This window comes from Leptosomus discolor, chromosome Z (genome assembly GCF_034619465.1).
Source record: "Leptosomus discolor isolate bLepDis1 chromosome Z, bLepDis1.hap2, whole genome shotgun sequence".
NCBI lineage: Eukaryota > Metazoa > Chordata > Aves > Leptosomiformes > Leptosomidae > Leptosomus > Leptosomus discolor.
Genome location: NC_141419.1, coordinates 90,933,516 through 90,957,101, shown reverse-complemented (window position 1 = coordinate 90,957,101; position 23,586 = coordinate 90,933,516). Strand labels below are relative to the sequence as shown.

Here is a 23,586-nt window from a genome sequence, read left to right as displayed (position 1 = left end):
ATCTACTCCTACCATCTGTGAAGGATACGATATCAATGATATATTTGAAGTAAAAAAAATTAGGAGGACTTCTTGAAATGCTGAGCATGATTTCTTGAGACAGAAAAGCTTTCCAAGCACACGCTTCTGAGCACTGAATCTGTCATCCAATTCCAAGAAATGGAGGCTCTCTAGGATGTAACACTGAGGTAGTATTTTGCCACTTATTTTTTTAGTTACTGAACTGGATTTAATATTTTGTAACTGAATCTGGTGAACAAGTAGACTGCCACTGCTCCTTGTCGCAAGTATAACCAACTCCAAGAGCAGGCTGCTCAGGCATTAGTGAATTTTGTTGATGCTTATTTGTCGAGGCAGCCTTTTTACCGTCTAAGAAGCAACACAAGTCGCCCTAGAAAAGCCTGACAGGAGTCCTGAAATGCTCCAAAAAGAAGCCAGAAAAAAGTTTTTAAGCACAGAAAGTCTTAAAACATATGGCCTATACCAAGATGGGGAGCAGGGAAGGCGGGTTATCTATGAATTGAAAAACTTGTTTGAGGAACCCAGCAGCATTACAGAATTATCTGACTCCTTGAAGCTGCTGAGCACTAGCTGGTGGCCTTTGCCCACTGCTTCTGCTTACTTCTCATCTCTCCTTCCACCAGTGCAGTCAAGTTACATTCTCTTTATAATCACATTATGCCATCCTCTTGAGTGTCATTGCCATGCCTTTTTTCAAAATGCACAAAAAAAAAGTTTATTTCTCTGGGTGTATATGGACCTCTGATTTCACAGATTATTTATAAAGCTAAGGTAATGTTTTATTCCTTGACTTAAGCTAAAATAAATTTGAAAATAACATATACTGGTAAAATGCAAAACTCAGCCTCAAAATACCCAAAGCTTCTGTCATATACTTGGGTTCTTCCTGTACTAAGCAATTAGGTTACTGAAATGAATAATACACAATATGCTTAAGGACACATTGCAATATATTGCACGAGATGCTGAACTTAAAAATTGCATTTTAGCTGAAACGTACTAGTTATGAAGTAAAATTGCATGTATATAATTCCTTCTGTTACGGTTTGACTTTTAAGGATTTAACCATGAACATACGATGTTCTTCACATTGTTTATTATGTAGAATATCTGTTATTCAAATTCTGCTGTTGTTTAGCCCAGATGTTAAATAGATAAATAAGGTCTATAACTATTGTGCGTTGCATTCTAAAAATCTCTTTATTCACATTTGTTTATATAATAAAGCATCTCTTCTGACTGGATAGTCTTAACTATTTCAGGACATTATTGTGAAGTTATTTAACTTCTTTTTTTTCCTTCTCCCCCCCCCCCCCCCCAGTTTATTTTCTTTGTTGTCTAAAAAACACAACAAAGTGCTGGAGCAAGCCACGCAGTCCTTAAGAGGTTCCCTCAGTTCAAATGACTCTCCGCTTCCTGATTATGTGAGTATCGAGCTTAATGTTTTAGTAGGTTCTTCAAAATAGAAGTGGTACATCCCTGAATCTGCAGAGATTTATCAAAATGTGCAACAGCTCAGCAACCACCGACACCAAAATACAGGAACCTGTATGAATGATGTCATGTCTGAAACTTCTTTTTAAAAAAAAAAAAAAAGTTACAAATGGCAAAACAAAACCGCAACTATTCATAGCTAAGAGGCTTACTGTACCCTGTCAACTTGCGATTCGTGAGCCATTTGTATTTCGGGGTATTTAAATCATACAGTTAAAAACATTATTTTTTAAGAACGGGGCTTTGGCATGTACAGCATGTTAAAATGCCTACAGATGATTGAGACGATTCCCAGGGAGCCTTTGGGGGAGGACTGCAGTCATGGGGCAAATTAGTATGTTCTGAACATATGATACGTACAGTCCTCTTCAGTTGACTGAGCCAATACCCACAAATAGGCAACAATTTTGTAATTTAATTGCACGGCTTGTTGGAAAATCTCTGGTTTCGGTACGAGAAGGAGACGTCTTCCAAGGACTTGAATAATATCTTTGTGCTACTGAAGTGTCTTTGGTTTGTACTCATTTGAACTCTCACTGCAATACTGTGTTAAAAAAAAAAAAAAAAAGTAAGTTGATTTATCACTTGCTCTGGATTTTTGAGGATGAAAATGTAACAATTGTTTTATTTTCAGTGTTAATACATGTTCCAGGACATACCTGCCTGAGACTTTACAGAACATATTACTCTAGCGTTAAGTATAAAAATACTTTAAAAGATAATTCGATCTAATCGTTTAATGAGTTAAGTCTATTTCAACTAACCAGGTTTTTTCACCTGCGTGTTTTAGTTATTATCCCTGGCATGTACCATACAAACTAGGGGCACTTTGTTATTCAGAGACGCGCGGGTTTATAGAGCAAATGAGTCACTTGCAGGTTTTTCCTGTGTATTCCTGCTGTCTTACCATGCCCTATTTCATGTGAAGCTCCTTACAACACCTGTGGTTTTAGGGCTTCCGATTTCTGTCCCAGAAGTTGCTATCTGACCTTTAATTTTTGGAAATGAAACATTTCAGCAAGAAACCCCTCCAGTTAGTGTGTGGCTAAAGAGCAGGAGATCCCCCTTGTGCTGATACACAAGCTGGATAAAGCTCTTTCATCTGCATGGACATGAACAACTGAAAGCCTCCGAGACTTCAGACACCTTGGAGAGGATTTGGTGGCCCTTCCCCATGGGTTCGTTTCTCAAGGAATAGGGGCTTATGGTGTAGCAGCTTTCATGGTTTTGAGAACTGCAGTATTTTGTATGTGGCCTGTTGTCAGAAGGAGGATATTGATATTTAGTTGAAGATGACCTTTAAAGGTCCCTTCCAACCCAAACCATTTGATGATTTATGAATAGGAACCCTTGTATTTTCTTCCCTAGACAAATTACCATCCCCACTGTTCAGGGGAAACAAACCAGCATGATACACACATGTGTTTATAAGAGAGCACATATAAATAAATATATATATAAGTGCATGCACACATAGGCATATATTTACATATATCTGGCTGTATATATATGTATATATTTCGGTGTGTGTGTATGGATTTGATGCTTGAAAACTATTTTATAGATTTTGGACTTCTTTCTAACTTACTGGATGCAAACTGTGTACTGCAGCTGAGGAAAGACCCCAGGTGCTCGCTGTACCTGGTTATCCCCGTGCAGATGGAGACAGCTGGGAAATGCGGTTTATGGAGCAGGGCTGGGGAAGCACTCTGGAGTGCAGCCCTGAGGCTTAGATACTTCACTGAATTTCTTCCGTTTTCTTGTTGATATGACGTAGGGAGGGAGGGGAGAAGGACAGCAGTTGGAAAGATTGCTGTAGGGGAGGGTAAAATCACTGAAGTTCATGGCTTGTCTTTGGAAAGAAGAATGTATACTTTTATGTGTGCCTTTTTTTTCCCCAGCTTAATCTGAGGCGTAGACACTTGAGTAAAAGTTGAGGCCAGATTTCATTTACTTCAGCATACTTGCTTCTGAAAGCCCATATTTGTGTTGCCTGTAAGAAGAGAGAAGAATCTAGGAACTGAGATAACTTGAAGTGTCTGAAGCCCTGTAGCCCGTTCTCCCACTGTATCCCAGCATGGAGCTAAGGAAAGGGATGGCACCGAGATTGCCTGCTCCATCCAGGTTTATGTCTAGGAGGAGGATTGCTGAGTAAGCTTTCCCTTTACAGGTTTCATTGAGGCCAAATATGTGTTTTTAAAATACATTTCTCATTGTTTTTAATTCACTTTTCATTTACAATTTTTTTTTCTTCCTGTGTTCTGTAATCCGAAAGTGTATTTGCATGGTACCTACGTTGTCAGGGTTAAATCATACATAAAATCGTTCTCGGTGTTGCTTATGGTCTTTTCTTGAGACTTTCTACTCATTTGTGAGTACTAGACTTTGAAAAACAAATCATGGCAAACAGTGTGTGTTCCTTCTTAGGTCCAGGAAGGGTATGGAAGGGGAAAGGCATCAGTGATCTTGGATTGAGCCGTGTCCGTTGTGAGCATCGTACGATGGGAGAGGCGCTGTGGCACGGCCTGCTGTGGAGGAGGGAGCAAATGGAGATTAGATGAGATGGACATTGCTTAATTTCAGAGTGCTTGAGCAGTAGTAGTGTTTCTACGGCACTTTGATTTCATTACTGTAAAAACCTACGCTTTTGAGCTAATATACTCTTCCTAAGCTGCCGATTATTGATGGTGCTAAAAATATAGTGGGACTCTCCGGTGTTTGTTGTGTGAGTGTCTGCTGCAGACACCCGTCAGGTCTCTGGTGTACCAACAAAGCTGCTGGTATTTTGCTGCAAACTAGAATAAGGAGCTGACGCAGTTGACTTTTGTGTTGTTCTTGTTGAGGTTTTCTGGTCTTTAAAAAAGAAAAGAGCAAATTGTTTTGTTTGTTATGGCTGGACCAGATTCCTGGTTCTTTCCTGATAAACTGTAGTCAGTATGATGTGATTCAGGAGGAGGATGGAGAAAGCGGAGGGGAGGAGAGAAGAACCCCCTGTCATCAAACCAGCATCTTGGAGACAGGATCCTTGGTTAGACCAGTTCTCATGCTACTTCGTTAACTGGTTGTTTACTAAGCTTTATTATTAAGCGTTATTTTCATAGTAGCAATGACCTGTTTTGAAATACCGCACTTCAGTCAAGTTGTCCTTATCTGCAAGTATCTCCAGGCTTGAAGAAATCGGAAAAATCCGGTTAGGTTTTTTTCATTGCTTTCTTGCATTCAGTGAAAGCACATTTTCCAAAATTTTTAACAGAGAAGAAAACTGGTAATAAAATAATTGAGAATTTTGCTTCTTTCAGTTCAAATCAAGACAAATTACTTAAGTAAACATATCAATGATTTTCTTTGTAATTTTATTACAGCCAAATGTAATTTGTTAAATCAGAAGTACTTAACAGCATGACTGGAGGCATGCGAGCTTCCCTTGGAAAGTAGCACATCAGACCTGTTGTTGGAGCTACCATCTACCCAAATTGTTGCTTTTTAAGGATTTTGTAGTGTTGTGTATGCTTTTCGAGCACTTCAATGCTTGTTATACTACAGCTGCTAACAAGAGATTCCCCCTAGCTACTTCTAGGAAGGGAGGGGATGGAGAATAAGAGTTAATTTTGGATTTTGGCAGGCTTGTGTCAGAGGTTCAGAATTCTCTCACTGATGTAATAATAATAAGAATAATAAAAAAAATCACTCAATGCAAAATTTGAGGAAAATAAAAATCGAATGTAGGAAGAGTTTTATATTCAAATAGCTTGGAATGCATCTTTGCTTGAGTCTGTATTTGGATACATAGCTTCTGATTTGGTTTCTAAATTTATTTCAACATCATCTAATGCAACACAGGGACAAGGGATTTTATGTCAGTGGGAGCCCAAACTCTTGTTTACTGGTGGTGGGTGTAAAGGCTTAGTAGTTAAATGAAAAACCCTTGGAGCACATTTTGAGAATCACTCAACGCCCAGGGTAGGGGTCATGGTTCTGAGCACCCCACGCTGCTGTCTGCTGGGAGTTCTTCTCTCCACCATCCGTGGGGTTTTACTAACAGCTTTCAGTTGCTTTAATGGAATAATATGAACAGAAAATAGTGTAAGAAAGATGATTACTAGCCACATAGGAAAAAAAAATCTAAAATTCACTTCAGTTTAACTTTTTACCTTCTAAATTTTGGCTATAAAAAATGTGCATTGTTGTAGCCAGATGAAGCTTAAATGTGTTAGGAAAAATTCTAAAAATAATCTCACTTAGTACCAATACCTTCAAATATTTCATATATAGGACTGTCACTTAAACAGAACTTGGATGGTAGAGGGATTTTGTCAGTGACAGAAACAATGTAGTGTAGTGTTAGACTTCTCCTATTTACAGATGGCCTGCTGTGAATATATGAAGAGCCATCCTTTCAACCCCTGTCCAAAATCTGCTGTTTCTGTGTTAGTTAAGGTGTAGAAATAACTGCATGTTGGCAACCCAAAGGGAAAAATGTAAAGAATATGAGTGCAGTGAGCTATGTGTGTGTATATATATGTGAACATACGTGTACAGATATAAAAAGTCTGCAGTAGCAAAGCCTGATGGTACTGGGAGCGTTCCCAATCAGAGACTGCTCTTTTCCTGGCTCCTTACCAATCCAGTTAAATCTACCTGCTGGGCGGGGCTGGTGTTACGTGGAGGCTTGGAATTCTGCAAATCTCAGTGAGCTTTTCCTCTCATCTTAGTAACGAGAATTAAACTTTGCGTTTGGGTGATGAGATTTCTATGTTTCTTTTTTTGCTTTCCTTCTCATTTTGTGCTCCATAATGGGCTAAATGAAGTCCAATATTTAGATTCTTCTTTGATTTATCCTTGATTTATATGGTAAATAGAAAGCAGCTGCCTGTTTAAGCATCTAATTCTTGAAACTCCTAGGCCCCTCAAGCGTCATCTGGAAATAATGTAGCTTGTAAAACAAAGCTAAGAAGAAAAAGCAATGTTTGTTTTATGTGGGATGAATGACTTCAGTTGGGGTCCTTCTAATTCGGCCATTATGAGGGTTATTAAAAAGCAGTATTACAAAAGTGGTTTCAACAAAAAGAATTTTTTTTTGTAACTTCTATCTTGTTATTACAGTTGATTATATTCAAAGCTGCAAGTACTTCATAAATAGTCCTTCATTTTAGTTTCTCCAGCAGAGAACCAGCCTGATCTCCCTTCTGTATATGAGTAGACGTTAAAAGGTTCCTCTGGTTCGTTCACTCCTGAGGAAGAAATTGTCTTTTATAATTAGGGGCTCTATCTTTGTCTTAGAAATTAGGAATTGCTAAAGAGTAGGCAAAATAAGGTCTATGAACTGCGGTATTAGTTGTCTTTTAAACATAAAGAAATAAATCCAAAATCTATAAATTCTCTTGATTCAGTCACATTACAGTGGATGAAAGACGACATTACCATAGATTCAAAAGACTGAAGTCAGCCTTATTTTCAGTATATGCAGTTTAGTCATGACCTTGCTAAACAACTAAAGCAAAATTAATGTTCTAGAAATACATAATATTAACAGCTGTAGAATAAAATCTTTCATCCTTTATATTTGTCTGCCATTACATTGGCATATAAATCCTTTTCTATCCCTTTTGTGGCACTAACCAGAGCGTTTTTTGGTATTTCAGTTAAGGTTATGGGATCTTGTGCTGAAGACATATTTTTATGAAGGATGCCGTGCAAATGAGTTAATTATTTTAGCCTGTCCAGCACGTACAAAACAAGTATTTCATTTTCTATCAATATGAACAATGTTTGAACTGTAAATAAATGCTGTGATGTTTTGGGGTCCTATAATATGTTCTGTGCTTACGTACCTAATATTACATTAGATATGCTGCAGCTCTATCTGATTTTTTAATTACCTAAAGAACTGGTTTAGTGCCACCAGAGCTCTGCCACCAGACATAAGTGTTTTCCTATAAATGCGTGCTATCGTAAAGAAACAGGAAGTCTTCCCTGTGATCATCTGATGACTTCAGTAATAATGCAGAAATGAAATTAAACCCACTTCCAAATAAACTGGTCAGCTGTAATAGAGTTAGTATGATGCAATTAGCGTTGTTTAGCTGGTAGTCTGTAAAAATACTGCTTAATGGTAACTGCTGTGAACGTACAAAATGTGTATTACTTGTTTAGCTGTAGAATTGAATACAGCGTTGGCAGAACGGGACATTTTTAGCAAATTAGATCAAGACTCCGAATTGAGATACGTCCGTATTTGTCAAATGCTGAGGAGGGGGAGGGGGGTGGTGGAGCTAAGGTAGTTTGTTTTGTTAAAATGGTTCTTCAAAACTCAGAAGCCATCTACTTTTCACCAAAAGCATTACCTAGGTCTCTTCAATACTCCTTTTATCTGTATTTTCTTCTACATCTAAATGTCACTAAGTAACTCAGTAAGATTTTTTGATTGCGTTAGCCGTGCATTGTTAGCAGTCTAAAAAACTTTAATTTTTGTGTGTGAATTTTTAGATCCTTTTTTGTGTACTGTGATAAACTTAAAATATGATTATACATGAAAATTTTTTAGGATGTTCTTGATTGAAGGTAATGTATGGTAAAGCATATATAATATTTTAGTGGTTTTATATGGTATGTAGATTCTAGCAATTTAAGTTGGATATAATAGGAGAATCACCTTGTTTTGCACTAAATTACTTTATTTTTGATTACTCTGAGTTGATGGCTCATGAGCAGAAGTAACATTTTCAATATCAGGTTATTCTTGGGTATGCCTATCTCCACTCCAGTATTGAGCCAAAGGCCTATAAATACATTTTCTAAATATTAGTCATACCCACCTTCAGATGAATTATATTTTAAAGAATATTACTCCTACCTAATCCCCCTATTTTTACATCATCAAAAAATAGCAATTTCAGAATAGACTGAAATAACCAACCTTAACCCAAATCTAGAGCAAGCTTTTGTATTGAGTAATAGACAAATTCTGCAGTTCTGTCTGAATTCTTAATCAGTTCTTTCCTTGAAATGAACTGGAAACTTTCCTGAGAAAATGCTGCATAAATTCTCCTTAAACAGAAAGAACAAACTATCCTAAAATTCTGGGGTAAAGGTTTTAGTGAAGCTCCGTCTATTTAAACTTCCTTATATTAGTATGAAGGACTAATAGTTATTTGCAGTTGTGTCTTTAATAATATGCTTGTGATTGAAGGATTTTTGGACAAATACATTGAAGAACATCAAGATGATGTTCTTCAAAAAGATGTTCTTCTTTCATTGTTCAGGCATTCCACAAAAGTCTCGTTGCTGACTGGTATTTGTGTTGCATAGATTGCATTAAGCCTTATTTCACTTGGAAATTCTCAATATTTGGGAAAATAAGGATGAAAATTGCTACCTCTGTTCTAAAAAGAGTATTTAGTGTTGCAGCAGCATCTTAGGATTGTCTAATTCAAAATCTTTCATTCTTCGGTTGTAGGAGATACGAGAACAAATTTGAAGAAGTGGGAAGAACTTCTGACATTAGCAGTACAAACACCTATTGAAGTTTTTTTAAAAAGCCGGTTATTTTGGTCATTACATATGTTTGAAGAAAGCCAAACATGAACATCCTCATTTTTTTGTTGCTTCCCTCTTTTATTAGTTATGTAGGTGTAGGTCATTGTTGCTTATTTTGCAGTAAGGTGTATAAATGATGGCATTTGCTTGCCTTTTTGTACTCAAAGGACGTGTTTTTGATAAGACCACTTAAACGAGTGTCCTTAGAAGATGATTAAGCTAAAGAAGATGTGAGAGCTTGCTTTAGAAATAGATGAGCGCTCTCTCAGGCTCCCTTCACGCCTCCCTGAATTAAGCAGTAGAATTTGGTATGGTGATTCTTCTACTGTGCATCGACTTGTGTTGCGTTTGAGAGAGCTGGCAGCCTGCTGTAATACTGGGATTTTAGAAGGGCCTGAGGTGTGGTACAACATCAGCTATAGATAGAAGATGGGATATATTTAGGGAAAGCTGATGTATTAAGAGAAAGCCTTCACAAGCCTCTCTGTAAATTCTGTTTGTTACTGCCTTGTAAGCCAACATTTGCTCAGTTCAGACTAGTGACAAATTTTGAAGTGCTTGGATAAAAAAAGTAACAGTACTGATCTTCCTAAGCATCTTTCTTTGCCAACATGGTCTTTAGACACTTTTCCTGCTGCCTCCCTCACACGAGTGGGCTGTTCAGAGCTTTTCGGGAGGAGCTGATGTCTCTGGATGGTTGAGCTTTGTCAAACCGCCATAGACAAACAGAAAAACCCAGTGCAGTAGCTCTCCAAAGAGTAGGATTTATTTTTGTAACTGCTATGTATTTCAACAATGTAGTAAAACAAACTTTTAGTGTTCCTAAAGCAAGGTTTTGATTGAAAAATGTAGTGCTTAAAAACCAGAAGTATGTTACCATATGTTATAAACATCTCAGTAATTCATTTTTTAAACATGCAGCCATATAAAGTAAAGGAAATGGATGCAGAAGGAAGTCTGCTCAGACCCTTTTAGGCTGTTTGGTACTAAATACTGAATTGGAATTGGAATAGGAATCTTTTTACGCTTCTTCTTCTGCATGAGGTATTGGTGAAACATGGGAACTTTTTGATGTTGCACCTTCTATTTCCAACTTCTTCTCTTCATATTTTACAGGGACAGTTATGGATTAACCAGTGAGGTGTTGGAACTCTTTTAGTTGTTGTTTAAAAAAATCAATCCGTTTATATCAAAGGGTAGTAAATAGTTATAAAAAAAATAGCGTAACAGAGTTCTTTAGATTCCTTCATTGCAGGTACCTAAGATTTGGAATTGGAAAGGCAGCCAGAGAAAATAAGAGAAACGAAGGTAAATCAAGACTTGATGATTTTGAAAAAGGTAGTAAGAGGAAGATAGTGTGCTTCAGACTGTGCATAAAGTCATGCATGAAATTGTTCACCTGTCAATTGCTGCTGAAGTCTGTCTGAACTGACAAGGAAAACGTTAAAACGGGACCTTTTTTGGCTGCTACAGAGACACATTTATTCCAGTTGTGTCCAAGTTACAGAAGCACAGTCTCATCAACTTACAACTGTCTTCTTGAAGAGGTATTATCACCCTGAATAACATATTGCTCTGTCTTGCTGAGGGCAATTCTCTCACTAATGGCTGTTGTTAGTATTACCTGTAATGTCATGCTAGTTAATTGCTGTTAATTGGCAGTGTGGGTGGCCAGGGGACCAAATGGTGGGATGAAGGAAAGGGAGAACGTTTGAAAGGGAGTGAGTCAAATAGAATTGAAAGACAGTGTCGGTGTGAAGTGCAAAAGAAAAAGGTTTGGAGAAAGAAAATAGTTGATACAGGCAGGAATTAAAAACCAGAAGTACGCTGCCAGGGCTGGCTCCTCTCCTGCTGCCCAGAAGCAGCATCACATGGAGCAAAATAAGCCACTTACTGAAAACTGATTTCCTCATCACCTGGCCTGAAAAGCAGCATTAAAGTAAGGTAGAACAGAGAATTTTAAATTTGTTTATCCATGTTGTTAGTGGTGAGTTCTTGTTCTCTGCGAAAGAACTTTGTGGCAAACCTGTGAGGAGTGTATTTAGAAAAAATAGAAATTTAGAAGAATCTTTTTTTCCTGCTTACTGAATTCTGTAAAGTCACCTTAATGTTTTTCACAGGCGTAATTGGAAGGATAAACTTTATTTCCCTTTCGTGTAACCAGCGATTTCCCTTAAGTTTCTCATTTCTTTGTAGTTTAGGAACTAAGCGAGATAGAGGAATACATTGCACGTTTCATACGTTCAATCCGTTTTAGTAAATAGGAATTATTCCACAGAATTGGTTAATTACTGAAACAATAACCCAGAAATTGGACAGAAAGTATCAATTCTTAACATGCTGTGAGCTAGATACAAACATGATGGTTAAAGGACTTGGTGTGATGATAGTTACGTGAACTTGTAATTAAATCGTATCTTAACATGTATACATTGGGATAAAGGGAAGCATGCGTTTTCAGTCTGATGCCTGGCTTTTGAGGGTTTAGCCCTGCAGCTTTAATTTTAAAGTAACAGCAGGAGAGGTTTTGGATAAACACATTAAAAAAATACCTTTTTTTTTTTTTTTTTTTAAATTTATACCCATGTAAAGTTTTCTAATGTTTTTCAAGGGGGATATAAAAAAAAAAAAGCACTTATAGTCATATTCTAGATCTGTTTTCTGCCAGTGAAATACCAAACATAAAGCCATTGCAGGGAAGTATCTTTTAAAACATTCATAACAAGAAGAGACTCTCATGTATTACCATTATTTATTCCTGCTGTATGCTTCTCCCCAACACAGTTGGGAGATGTCTTTGATTGCCTACCCTGCTCTGAAGCAAAGTTGAGACGAGTAAGATACGGGGGTTTTTATTGCCCTTCAGATATGTTACTGGAATGTGGTGGAGGTTTTCCAGAACTGCTCTTGCACATATTTAGGCTTGAGCCCAAGCTGAGTGAGCGGTGGCCTGCTGCTGAAGTGTATGACATCTTCTTCAAAGACACTGTGTTCTGCTGCGTTTTTCTTGATATCAGGCTGGTACAGTGTGTACAGAGGCTGTTCCACTGCAGCCTTTGTGTGCTTCTTGACCTGAAGAAACTGTTTACTGGTAACAAAAACCCACCATCCTGCTCAAGAGAAAAGAAGATGGACTGTAACGTTAGATTTAATCTTTTCATTGCAGTAGAAATCCAAATGTTAAATATATCTCTTCCCTCCAGATGAACTGAAAAGAGGATGTATATTGCAGTTTCCAAAGGCAGATCTTTAAGCTGCTCACCAGCAACTTATCTGTGGCACTTGCAAAAAAATCAGATGCTTACTCAGAGCAGGGAAGAAAAAAATCTGAACAAATAATGACAAGTTTTCCCATTCCCACACTAATCTTTTAGATTTTGATAAATTGAGATGATAGGAAGAGTAATGTTACATTCCCGTGGGAAAGAGCATAATTTAATTTTTCTGAAATATAAAATTACTTTTCTACAGTAAATTAGCCATCTTACCTTGTGGTGGACTCTGTTAATTAGAATTCATTAGGAAACTTAGGTTAATTTATAGGTAAAAAATCATAATTGCTTACGGGTTTTTGGCGAGGAACAGTTGACTGACTCCAGCATGGATGTACAGCATACCCAAATGCTTCTCTGTCTTTCGAACACGGTGATCTCTTACCTTGTCCGTGTCTGGCATTGCTGTGCTTTGTGAACCAGGCCACACAAAATTAAGTTTTGTCCCAAAATAGATGAGACTGCAAAAATACTTCAGGAAATGTTATTTAGTTGAATAATGCAGTTTTTACATATTTCTATCAAGAGTGTTTTGCTTCAACATTTGAGAAGATGCCATCTGTTGCTTATAGTTAATTTTGGAACAGGTACCTGTGTACGCAGCTTCTAGAATTATTTTCTGTGAGTTTTGGGTTTTCCAGATCTCAGTTAAATGTTCATTTTTCGGCATTCAGGCTACGGCTGCTGTGTGTTTCCAGACCGTTCGGCAGGAAGCACAGCAGTGGTCATCAGCTTCTGTGTTTATCGGAATTGATGCAATGTCCAGGGGAATGCACTTGAAAAACAAGATGGAATGTAGTAAAAACAACAATTAATCTGAAAGTTACTCTATTTATTTGGTTTGCCTGCTATCAGCTCTCAGAAGGCTGTTTCTCATCTCCTTCCTATTTGCATTTTATTCAACTGGAGAGAGCTTGAAATTCAGTGATGGAGGTTTTTCAGGCCCATCTTAGTAGAATAAATGGTACTGCTACTGGCAGTGACTAGTTTTGAAGAGGTGGTAAGGTAAAGAGGAAAACAGAAACACCTTATTGTATTTTAAAAGGGCTTACCTATAGATCTTTTCGACTGCAAACCGCTTTCAAAGATCAATAATGCAGTTTTTCCTTTTAATAGGATGGGTTTCCCACATCTTTGTTTATCTATCCCCTTTATGCTACAACATGTGAAGAATACTGCACTGTCATCAAAAGTGTTCTGTGTGCACACCGTCACCTTCCATATGAACAGCAATGGGCTAAATCCACATTTTTTATTATTGTTGGTTTTGAACATGGCTGATATTGTCAGGAGGCATTCTACAGGGTTTTGGGTTTTTTTTGCTGTGTTTTTCTATTAATGTCCTACTCCACTCAGTTTACTTTTGCGGTGATTTTTCTTGTTTGAGTGGAGTCTTGCACTGCTGAGGCACGGGAGGAATGCCAGGTGGCCTCAGCAGTAACACCGCTTCACTTGCCTCCTGGACAGTCCTCAGACTGTAATGGTGGAAATGTCTGCTCTGCAAACTCCTCATGACTTTCTTAGGCCTCCCACAGAAATTCCGATAGCAATTTTCACCCTAAGGGCAAGAATAGAGAGTCCTTTGGCTGCTGAGTGTGTGGAGAGTAGCACTGACTTTTCCCATTGGCATCCTGTGAATCATCAGGACCATCAAGATCCGCTTGGATAGTGAGGTAGTTATGGAAACCTGATGCAGCCTGTGTTTGTTATTGAGGACTTGGATTCCAGAGTCTTGCTTGTGATGTTTCTTCTCTTAAGTAGGGTCAACATTATTCAGAGTGGTACTTCCAGTGCAAGACGAGTGTCATAGTTCCAAGGCAACGATGGTTTTGAAATGTCATGGCAAAGATGCTGAACCACAGGATCTAATCAGTGAGGAACCAGTGAGGAACCAGTGGAGAACTTGTGAATTCGGCTTCTGTGCAGCTGACAGCTTTAGTGAGGGACTGGTATTTGCGCAGTTAGTTTTGATACTTTCTCAGTCAAAATTGCTTATGCACTGAAGATAGGTCTGCAAAATCTGAAGCACTGAGTGTTTTTCTTGAAGGACAGCAGCTGGTTCATTGGAAATATGCTCTTAGAGGTGTATGTATATTTTGTAATGATCATCGTAGTTGTTACTGCCAAACACAATACCAAGGGCAAAGAAAATAGATAATACAGTCAGAGATGATGCTGGGGCTATAAGGTGCTCTGGTGTGTACTGTGTGGAGGAAAGTTTGGGAGGTGAAGGGAAAATGTGAAGAAAACCATTTGTTTTAAATTGCTACGTTTTAAATCTGTGGGTTTTTTGCAAGAGGTAATGGTTTTTTCCGTCTTACTCTTCTTCATTGTAGAAATAAAGGCTTCTGTATTTCACTTAGATAGGATAAAAAGGATAAGAAGCCATTCCAAACAAGCATTAAAGATAAGATAGGGATTCTTAAATCTGGACTTAAATACACAGTGAAGCACAATCATCAGTGCATATGTTAGCAACTGTACCCTCCTGCAAAAAGTGTTAAGAGGTTGTCAGAAGTCATCTTTCATTAAGTAGCACTTACATATTAAATGCAGAAATGTGAAACTTTGTCTGAGTGTTATATAAGACCTGCCGTGCAATTTTTTTTTTAAAAAAAAAAGACGACTTGGGAAGTGTTGAAGTTTCAGTTCACGTAGCAGTAATTACTGCATAACACCTCCAAACAGTTTTTCTGGTGACATTTTACAGCTAAGCTGCATGTGTAGTGCTGGAATCAGAAACTTTTTCACTTGAGGAACATCTTTAAAGTCCTTGAACGCTATTCAAGGTAGACAGGTTCTGTTAATTAAAGCCTGTATCATAATGGTATATTTACCTTTGTGTGGTGGAGCTGGGGTTCATATGGAACTTACCTTTTCCTGTTGTACCAGTGAAACCAAACAAAATCTTCCCATACCTCTAGGGAATGCTGCTTAGTTTTAAGGAGAAATGGAGATTTCTCCATTTCCTTTCAACAGCAGAAAGTTTCATTGTTATTTCAGGTATGATTTGAGAAAGATACAGATTCACAGTTTTAACTTCAATTTTCTTAATATGAACATTGTCATTCTCCTAGCAGCAGTTGCTTCCCAGGTTTTGTGGGACCTTAGAAAATGATCGGGTTTGGTTCTACTAAACACTAGTTGTGTTTTGTTGTCACAATTACGTGTGGTTTGGAAATACTGTGTTCTTGCACGGACAGTGTCGGAGCCCCTAGCTGATGACTGTCGGGTATTTTGGGCACTGTGGTGGATTCCTGCGTGCTGGAGCTTCTTGGTGAGCTTAGACAAGCCTCTGAAGCTTGACCTCAGCATCTGACTTCTGTAGTTGTTTACTTTTCCTAAGCTAATTGGAGTGAAAATAATTTGATTTGATTTGATTTGTCATTTTTCCATCTTGGAAAATTACTGGCGGGAGGAGACTTACCACCCGTTTGCTTTCCAGGGTGGAATTCAGCATTTGAATTAGATGGGAGGTTCCTAGGAATGAAGTTTGGAAAAGCTGGGATGAAATGCCAGAGAGGAGGACTGTCTAAAGTCCTGTTCTCTGGAGCTGAACACCTTCTGCAGTCGTGATACTGAATCCCAGTCTCGCAAAAATGCCGAAGTCCGCATCTCTCCTCCACTTAGGTGCCTCTCCATCCTTTTGGATCCAGATGACTGCTCATTCTTTCCCTTTAAAGCAGAGGAGCCGTACTTAGAACAGCTTCGTAGTTGTAGCATCCCCCTAGGAAGTGAAACACCTTTAGGTCACATCTCCCCAACAGCCAGGCTGTAAGTTCGACAAGTGGAGTCAACATCTGTCCTTCCTACTGGAGTTTTGCCATGCTGTGAGCAGAGATCCGCTCTAAAAAGAGAGAATGTTCTTCGCTGTTCGGTCAGTGAGGGAGTTACTCTGCTAAAACTGTCTGCCGGTTAATTTCCCATGCCACTTATCAATTTCACACAGGGATATGCATTACAAGAATTAAACCACAAGATATCCCAATTGTAAAATCCTCAGTAAACAGGTAAAATGGACGCAGGGCTATAAGAGGGAAGTATCGCCGAGAATCGGTAAAGCCCTGAGGGAATTTAGGCCAAAGTCTAGAAGGTTTTGATGGATTTGGGGGCCTGACTTTGTAGAGGGATAGGGATAAGTTAAAGTATTTCAACGTGAGGTGTTTTAGGATTGGAATTTCAAAGATGGCAAGGGCATGGATGGAAGAAAAGATGAAGGTGAAGGGTGTGACCAGGAGATGAGTTGTGGATTAGCTGTAGGTTGGCCGAATAATAAACATGGTAGGGTGAAGTCTCATGAGAAGTGCCAATAAAAGAATTGCACCTTCACTCAGATACATCCATGTCCTCAGACAGGGCTTTGTATAATCTTGGTCAGTGGCTCCTGAAGTCACACCTTGTGGCAAACAGGTCTGTAGAGGATCGAAGCAGTTGGGTTTGCTGCCTTGGCAGGTGTCGTTTGGCCTATTTCGCCTTGGAGCAGACTGGTCCCAGGCTGTTTTCCCTGGGACAGGACAGCCCACAGAATGCCACCACAGCATTTCCTCTAGTGTAGATTTGACACAGGCTGTCCTGGAGGTTTGCATCGTGGTACAGGCTGAAGGCGTTGTGTCTCTCTTGGGAAACTTTGCATTGCTGCCATGGGCTGGCTTGACAAAATGGTGAGACATTATTGAAAACCTGCTCTTTTAGCTCAGTTATTGGGGAAGGCAACCATACTGAGTGTCAGGATGGTATTTCTATTCAGTAGAGTGTCTGGCAACAAACTTTGCTCCCAGTGTGACAGCCCTGCTTTCATTAATAAGCAGTGATCAGAGATCCCGGGGTTAGTTTTTGAGGTTGTATTCAGTGTAAACCCTGCAATTTTTCGCTTAATAGCCGTTTTCCCGCCATTCAACAGTATGGCCAAAAGTTATCTGGGTTTGACATACAACAGCCAGAGAGTATATGCCAGTAAAATAGATGAAGATAAGATTTCTGTCACCGAAGGCTTGGCTTTGAAGTTCATTTGCTCATTGAAAGTAAGAGCAGCTTTCTTGTGCGCTTCCTTCTTTCCCCTCTGCTCTTCCACTCCTTTGGCAGAGTGAGTTTATTTTGTTGAAGGTTTTCTGTTCTGCTGAAAATGCAGGAAATTCAGACAGCTCTCTTGGAAGCTCCCCAAAGCTAATACAAACAAGATACATATGCTTCTCTTAAAGTAACTAAAAATAAAGTAAATTATTTGAAACTATTTAACTGTAGAAATTCCCCTGTAAAGAGGAAAGGGAAGTTTACATCATTATAACTGTGGATGCTGTTGAGTTATGTTATCAAGGTGAAATTCCCTGGAGCACCAATTTGTCTGTTCCATACAAAAGAGTACATCACCCTGGAGTTTATAATAAGCTGCGTTACAGGCAGGCGTGGAGGAGCGAACTGCTGCACGGCCAAAAACATAATCATTGGAAGTCCTCCTTAGCATGTATAAAGCTGGCTGGAAACGATGTCGTGGAAAACAAACTTGAAGCTATTTGTTCATCTAGACGTTTTGTGGATGCGGCTAATGGATCTGGACCAGTTTACCAAATTTTTCCTCCTTGTTTCTCCCTGGTAAAAAGAAGAATGGCAGGAGCTGCAATTTTGGGGTTAATTTGGCATTCTTAGTCTTTTTGATAAGTGTATGGTGTGTGTATCCTTTTATTTTCTATTGTTGACAAAATTGCCTTTAAAGTCATATCTGTGTCATGAAGGAAGTAGTTGTTTATGGTTACAAGTTTTTATGGTTTATGTTTGCTGATTATGTTTTTGGGAGAGAATCTCACTGAAAATATTACCCGTGAAGAATTACAGTGAGGCATTGTGGATAAGGGCTCAGAATGAAGACTAGCCATACTTAAGGTTGTCTGCACAACCTTCACCCTCAGCTTTCATCTGTCTGTTCCCTCGTCCGTAGCTTTCAGCCTCAGATCTGAGGATGGGTGGTCCCCACCACTTGGATGCAGCAACACAAGCGTGACGCAGCCCTGCCTGGTACGCAGAGTGCCATACTTGCTGCTTGCTGCACCTTCCTCTGCCTCTTCCTCCACGCTACCTGGGTGGTAGACGAGGACCGGACTTGTAAAGAGAGGCAAAAGGAGCAGATGACCTTGAGGGGGCAGTCAGAGCTAGCTGGGAAAGTGAGAAGTCAGAGATGGTTTTGCTGCTTTGAATTATGGAGTTGCTAGGAAGGAAGCTATTAAAGCACCTCGAGCTAAAGCTCCTTTAAGTTGTGTCACGGGTTGAGGCTGGGCCGGCCACTAACAAATGACAGACGCTCTGTGTTAACCCCTCTCCCCTCCCAAAAGGGAAAGGGAGAGAGAACAAGGGAGAGAGACTTTACGGTTTGGAAAAGAAAACTAAACCAGCTTTAATGAAACAATAACAATAAAAGAAAATATAATAATAAGAATAAGGGAATAATGAAATATCTACAACATGTACAAATCGATACAAACCCAATACCGAACCCAACTGCCCCCACCCTGATGACGACCCGTCCCCACCACGCTGCAGGGCTGGCACTGGGGCAGTCCCAGGCTGGACTGGGCAGCAGACAGGGACGGGATGCAGGAGCTGGACTCAGGCACTGGATTCAGGGACACACGGGTCGGGATCGACGACAGAAGGACAGACAGAGCCCTCCTCAGGTGTCGCCATCGAAGGAGAGAGCTTGACCCTGGTGACCCCTCAGCTTTACACTGACCGTGCCGTCCGTGGGGTGGAACACTCGGTGGGTCAGGTTTGGGTCCCCTGGCCGGTTCGCTCCTCCCTGCAGGGGCGGCCTTTTTCGGGCTGGGGACCCTTTTCCCTCCCGCACCCCAACACGGGCACAAGACTCAGCAGTGACCTCGGTCGCTCCAAGAACCAGTCCCAGCCAGGGCCTCTCTGCATCCCGTTCCTTGGTGCTGGCTGTGACCATCAGGGGTTGGCACTGCTGGAGCAGTCCCTGTCTGGGAAAACGTGCTGCTGGTTCAGACAGTGCTGTTAGTTAGAGGAGACTTGACTGAAAAGTTAAAGCCCTAAAACAGAATTAGTTCTGGTTTAGCCCAAACCAGGACAAGTAGCTTCTTTACAGCTTTTGCATACTGTATGTACTGCTGGCTCTGCCACCAGAGAGAGGCCTGCAGTGTCAGTAATTGTGAAGTAAAGCCACTGAGCTTCAACATAAAGAAACTTAAACTTTTGAAAATTTAAATGTCAAGACATCCTGTTACTGGCAGCAAGATACCCCTCACTAAAAGCCATTCATTTTCCTAAGCAGTAAGTTCAGACTTGTGATTGGACATGGTTTTTTGGTCAACCTGCATTTCCATCTTGTATTTCTTTTGCTATTATAGGTGACATTTCCCCTTTATTTCATCAGGTTTCTTTGGAGTAAGACTTCACTACAGTGTGCCTTTCCTGTTTTGTTTTGTTTTATTTTTTTACCCTGTTTACATTGTGCAGTTGTGGTGCATTGCATTACCCATTCCTGCTGGGATTTTGGGGTTTTTTTAGGAAGATAAGCTTCTTCCTGCTCAGATTGTGTGAGCTATATAACTGCCTTTTTGATAGCAGTCACCATCACGCCATTTCAACAGGCAGAAACCTCTAGCGTTTAGTTAGCTGAAAGTATCTGTTGGCTGGAAAATTGCTGTGATGTGAATGCATGGTGAGAAGTCGGGCTTTTTTAGTAGGCAGTACTGTGCTGGATGTATACACATGTTTTTGTATACTGCATAGCACCATTCATACAGATCCCACCACGAAGGGAAAGGTGTGCTGTTAGATCTCTGAATTTTTAAAAAGTTGCAAAGTAGACCTGGTTAGGCTTACAATTATTTGTTGCTTTGGATTGTGGATTACTATACATCCAAGTAAAATGAAAAAAAAATATATTACTGCATTTAAGGGAATTCTAGCTCACAAGAAGTATATAATCATGTTATAATATATCGTGTGGACACAATAAAAGACTTCAGTTTGAGCCTTAATGGCTTTTTAGAATCGTAGGAGAGAATCTCAGGCTGGTTTGGGCTGGAAGGAACCTTCAGAGGCCATCTAGTGCAACCCCCTGCAGCGAGCAGGGACGTCTTCCACGGGATCAGGCTGCTCAGAGCCCCGTCCAGCCTGACCTGGGATGTTCCCAGGGATGGGGCACCCACCACCTCTCTGGGCAGCCTCTGCCAGTGCTTCACCACCCTCATCGTAAACAATTTATTCATCTATCCTGAATCTCCCCTCTTTTAGTTTAAAACCATTACCCCTTGTCCTGTCACTATAGGCCCTACTAAAAAGTTTGTCCCCATCTTTCTTATAAGCCCCCTTTAATTATTGAAAGGATACATTTTTAGCCTGAGGAAAACTGTAATTATTGCATCCCTCACCCTGAAGCCAAGTTTTCAGTATTTCCTTGATTCAGCTGTGCTGTCACTGCTGGTAGCTGGTGGCTGGCAAACTCACGGTTAACCCAGCGCAGGTTGCATGGTCAGGGTGGGATGCTGCAGCTGAGCGTCCCGCAGGTCCTTGCCATTTTCTGGGAAATATGGTCAAAAATGCACAATGTCGTTAGGAAATCTGTGACCACCCAGCTTGCATGCCTGCTGTCAAATCACCCAGGTACCCCCCAGAAACAGGGCAGCACTCAGCTTGTAGCCTGCACCCAGGACTGGGGGTCAAAAGATGAGCTGGGCTCAAGCAAGGGGCTTTTGTGCAGCTCAGAGCCAAAGTGGGGACAGGAGCACTCGAATCAGGTGAGGACACGTCTCATGTGGTAGCCGAAGGCTGGCTGAAGTGAGCGTGGGACTGCTGAGAACGCAGAGGAAATGGCTTTGGTGAGACTACCAGAAATCTTTAAAAACGTTCCTTTCTCTGAAACTTAGTACAAAACTTACTGCATCGTGAAAGGCAGCCTCATGTCCACCCTTACTTATAACTGTCTCGCCATAACATCACAAGGGACTGAAATTCTGATTTTGAAATTACTTATAATTTTCCGTATCAAGTAGCATAGGAGGAAAGAAAACAGAATAGTTTTGTGTCTGTTTTGGTTAGACAGTGCAAGCCATGAGGGATGGTTAAGCAAAGTTAACCTGCATGACACATGGACATGCCTCCCTTTTTCTCCTGGAAATTATTAACATTGAGAGGCTAGAGATTTGAATTAATTCCTAATAGAACTTTTAAACCAGTTATTATAAAAATTAGAATTAATTTAACATCAAATTAAATTAAAAGGATGAGCACTCAGAGTGTTCCAGTGTAGGAAGATGGGTACCATAAATTAAGCAGGTTTTTGGTGACACAAGTTCTTGCATCCTCCACTGATAATGATCCAACTGCTTTATCTTTTGATGGGTAAATACGCCTGTGAGGAACTAACTGTGAGCACATGCCTGGGGTTTGGTGTTTAGGCTGCTTGACTTCTCTGATGCTTTGTAAGCCATGTAGCTTTCAACTGTTTTTACACATCAGTGTCTTTTCAGCAGTAAGTGCTGAATTCTCTGGAAGTCTTTGCCCAGGAGGATGCCATGCTAATTATTAATTATATTGCAGCGGGGAAGGCAACAGTATTCCAGGATGGTCAGTGATGAGAACATCCAGCTCTGCCCCTAGTTTGCCTTGGCTTTGCACATTTGTGTGTTCCTTGTTGTGTTTATCAAACTCAAATTTTTTTTCTCCGGATAATGTTCTCGTTCCTGTGCTCGTTGTGTTTCCCTCTGCATCCTCTCAGCTTGTTTCTGTTCTCTTTTCTCTGGCATTATCACTTGTTTATTCCTTTCTCTATTGACAAGAGGGACCCACGCTACCCAGAGCTGTACCTGGATCTTTTGTAGCTGTCCCTGCCTGGTTTCTTCCTTGTGCAACTGGAGCATGACCAACTATCTGGCTTTTTACCTTAAAAATTAAAATCTTTGCAAAAAACCTACCACATTTCATTCCTATCCTGAGAAGGAACCATGAGGTGGTTACATAGGATCACCTGCAGTAATGTTAGTGCTGTGCCTCCATTCCATCCCTTCTGTAGGCACGATTTCAGTCTCAGAAACCTGGTACCAATCTTTAGCTTCCAGTTTTCTTTTAATGATGGGTATAATTATTTCTATGGGCAGAAACAAAAAAAAAAAAAGGAGGGGGAGGACTGGTACTCAATCAGTATCAACAGAGACAGCTGAGCCCTTTTGGTAAAAAGTACTGTAATAATTTTGAACGTGAATGCCACATTGAATTTGTCAATTGTAATCAACAGGAAAATGCCGTTATTTTTAACTCCTCTCTCATTGAAATATGCTGTTTAATAGATTGAAACTTGCCTACCTGTCCCCTCAGAATCAATGTCTGTCTTTTGTTTTCGTATAACAGCTAATTCAGTCAAAAAAATACTCTTACAAGGTTGCTGTGGAAGAGGTGGTAGTCCTTGTCTTGGCCCTACATGCTCAGCTTTTCAGCTGTGTTCAGCTGGTCTGAAAGTTAATACGTAGGGTGATAAACTCCTGTTCAGTTGCAAAATGTTTTTGTAACGTTATTTTTATCTGTCGTGATGCCACGTCTAGGTGCAGAGGGGCCGTAGCTTGATACTGGTGATACAGAGCAACAAAAGCACACAATGTTTTATCAGCTCTTACAGCATTTCTCCATTGTCTCATCCGAATGCTGTCCTTGGCTTTCTGCTTGTTTTTTCCTGTTTTGAAAACTCTTAAGCCTTTACAAATGTTTTAATTGCTAATTATAGGAGCGTACAGCTCTCCAGATAACATATATGCAGCACTGGGATTCAGTCCCACTTCTGTGTCTTTTATGGAGCTCATTCTTCTTATAAATGTTTTTTTTTTTTTCTGGTATAGGCAGTTATGGATAAAAATCTTCACTGAATTTCTTCATTTGGGTCCCAGATTCTTCACTTGGAACACGGTAGCTGAAAAACGGGCAGTTGGTTGTGTCCGTCAGCTTCTAAAAACTTTAAATACAGCTACTGAGCAATAATCTGTGGTAATTTAACTATTTGAAGCTGACCAATAGCAGAGTCTGCCTTGTCCTGAGATAGCATGTTTGGAGATGGTTAGCAACGCTTTCTGTTTAAACTAGCTGTATGCCCCAGTTTTAAGGTGAACGTGTTTTATTAAAATGCATTTAGTTTTTGAAAAGCAATCGTGTGGCTTGTTAACCTTTCTGGTAACTGGATAGATCTGACTTGATCCTGAATTATAATGTTTCTGCAAAAATAATGTGTTCTGTATCTTAGGATAATGCCTCAGCCACCAGGTCA

At 39.9% G+C, this 23,586-nt stretch overlaps 1 protein-coding gene across 2 annotated transcripts in view; it reads left to right on the top strand.

The window, feature by feature from the left end:
* Positions 1 to 23,586, top strand: part of DYM (dymeclin) — a 211,232-nt gene that overhangs the window by 144,116 nt on the left and 43,530 nt on the right. For both annotated transcript variants that reach the window (XM_086480496.1, XM_086480495.1), the window contains one exon: positions 1,343 to 1,445. In XM_086480496.1, the coding sequence (XP_086336622.1) occupies positions 1,343 to 1,445 (103 nt within the window). The remainder of the gene's footprint in view (positions 1 to 1,342; positions 1,446 to 23,586) is intronic.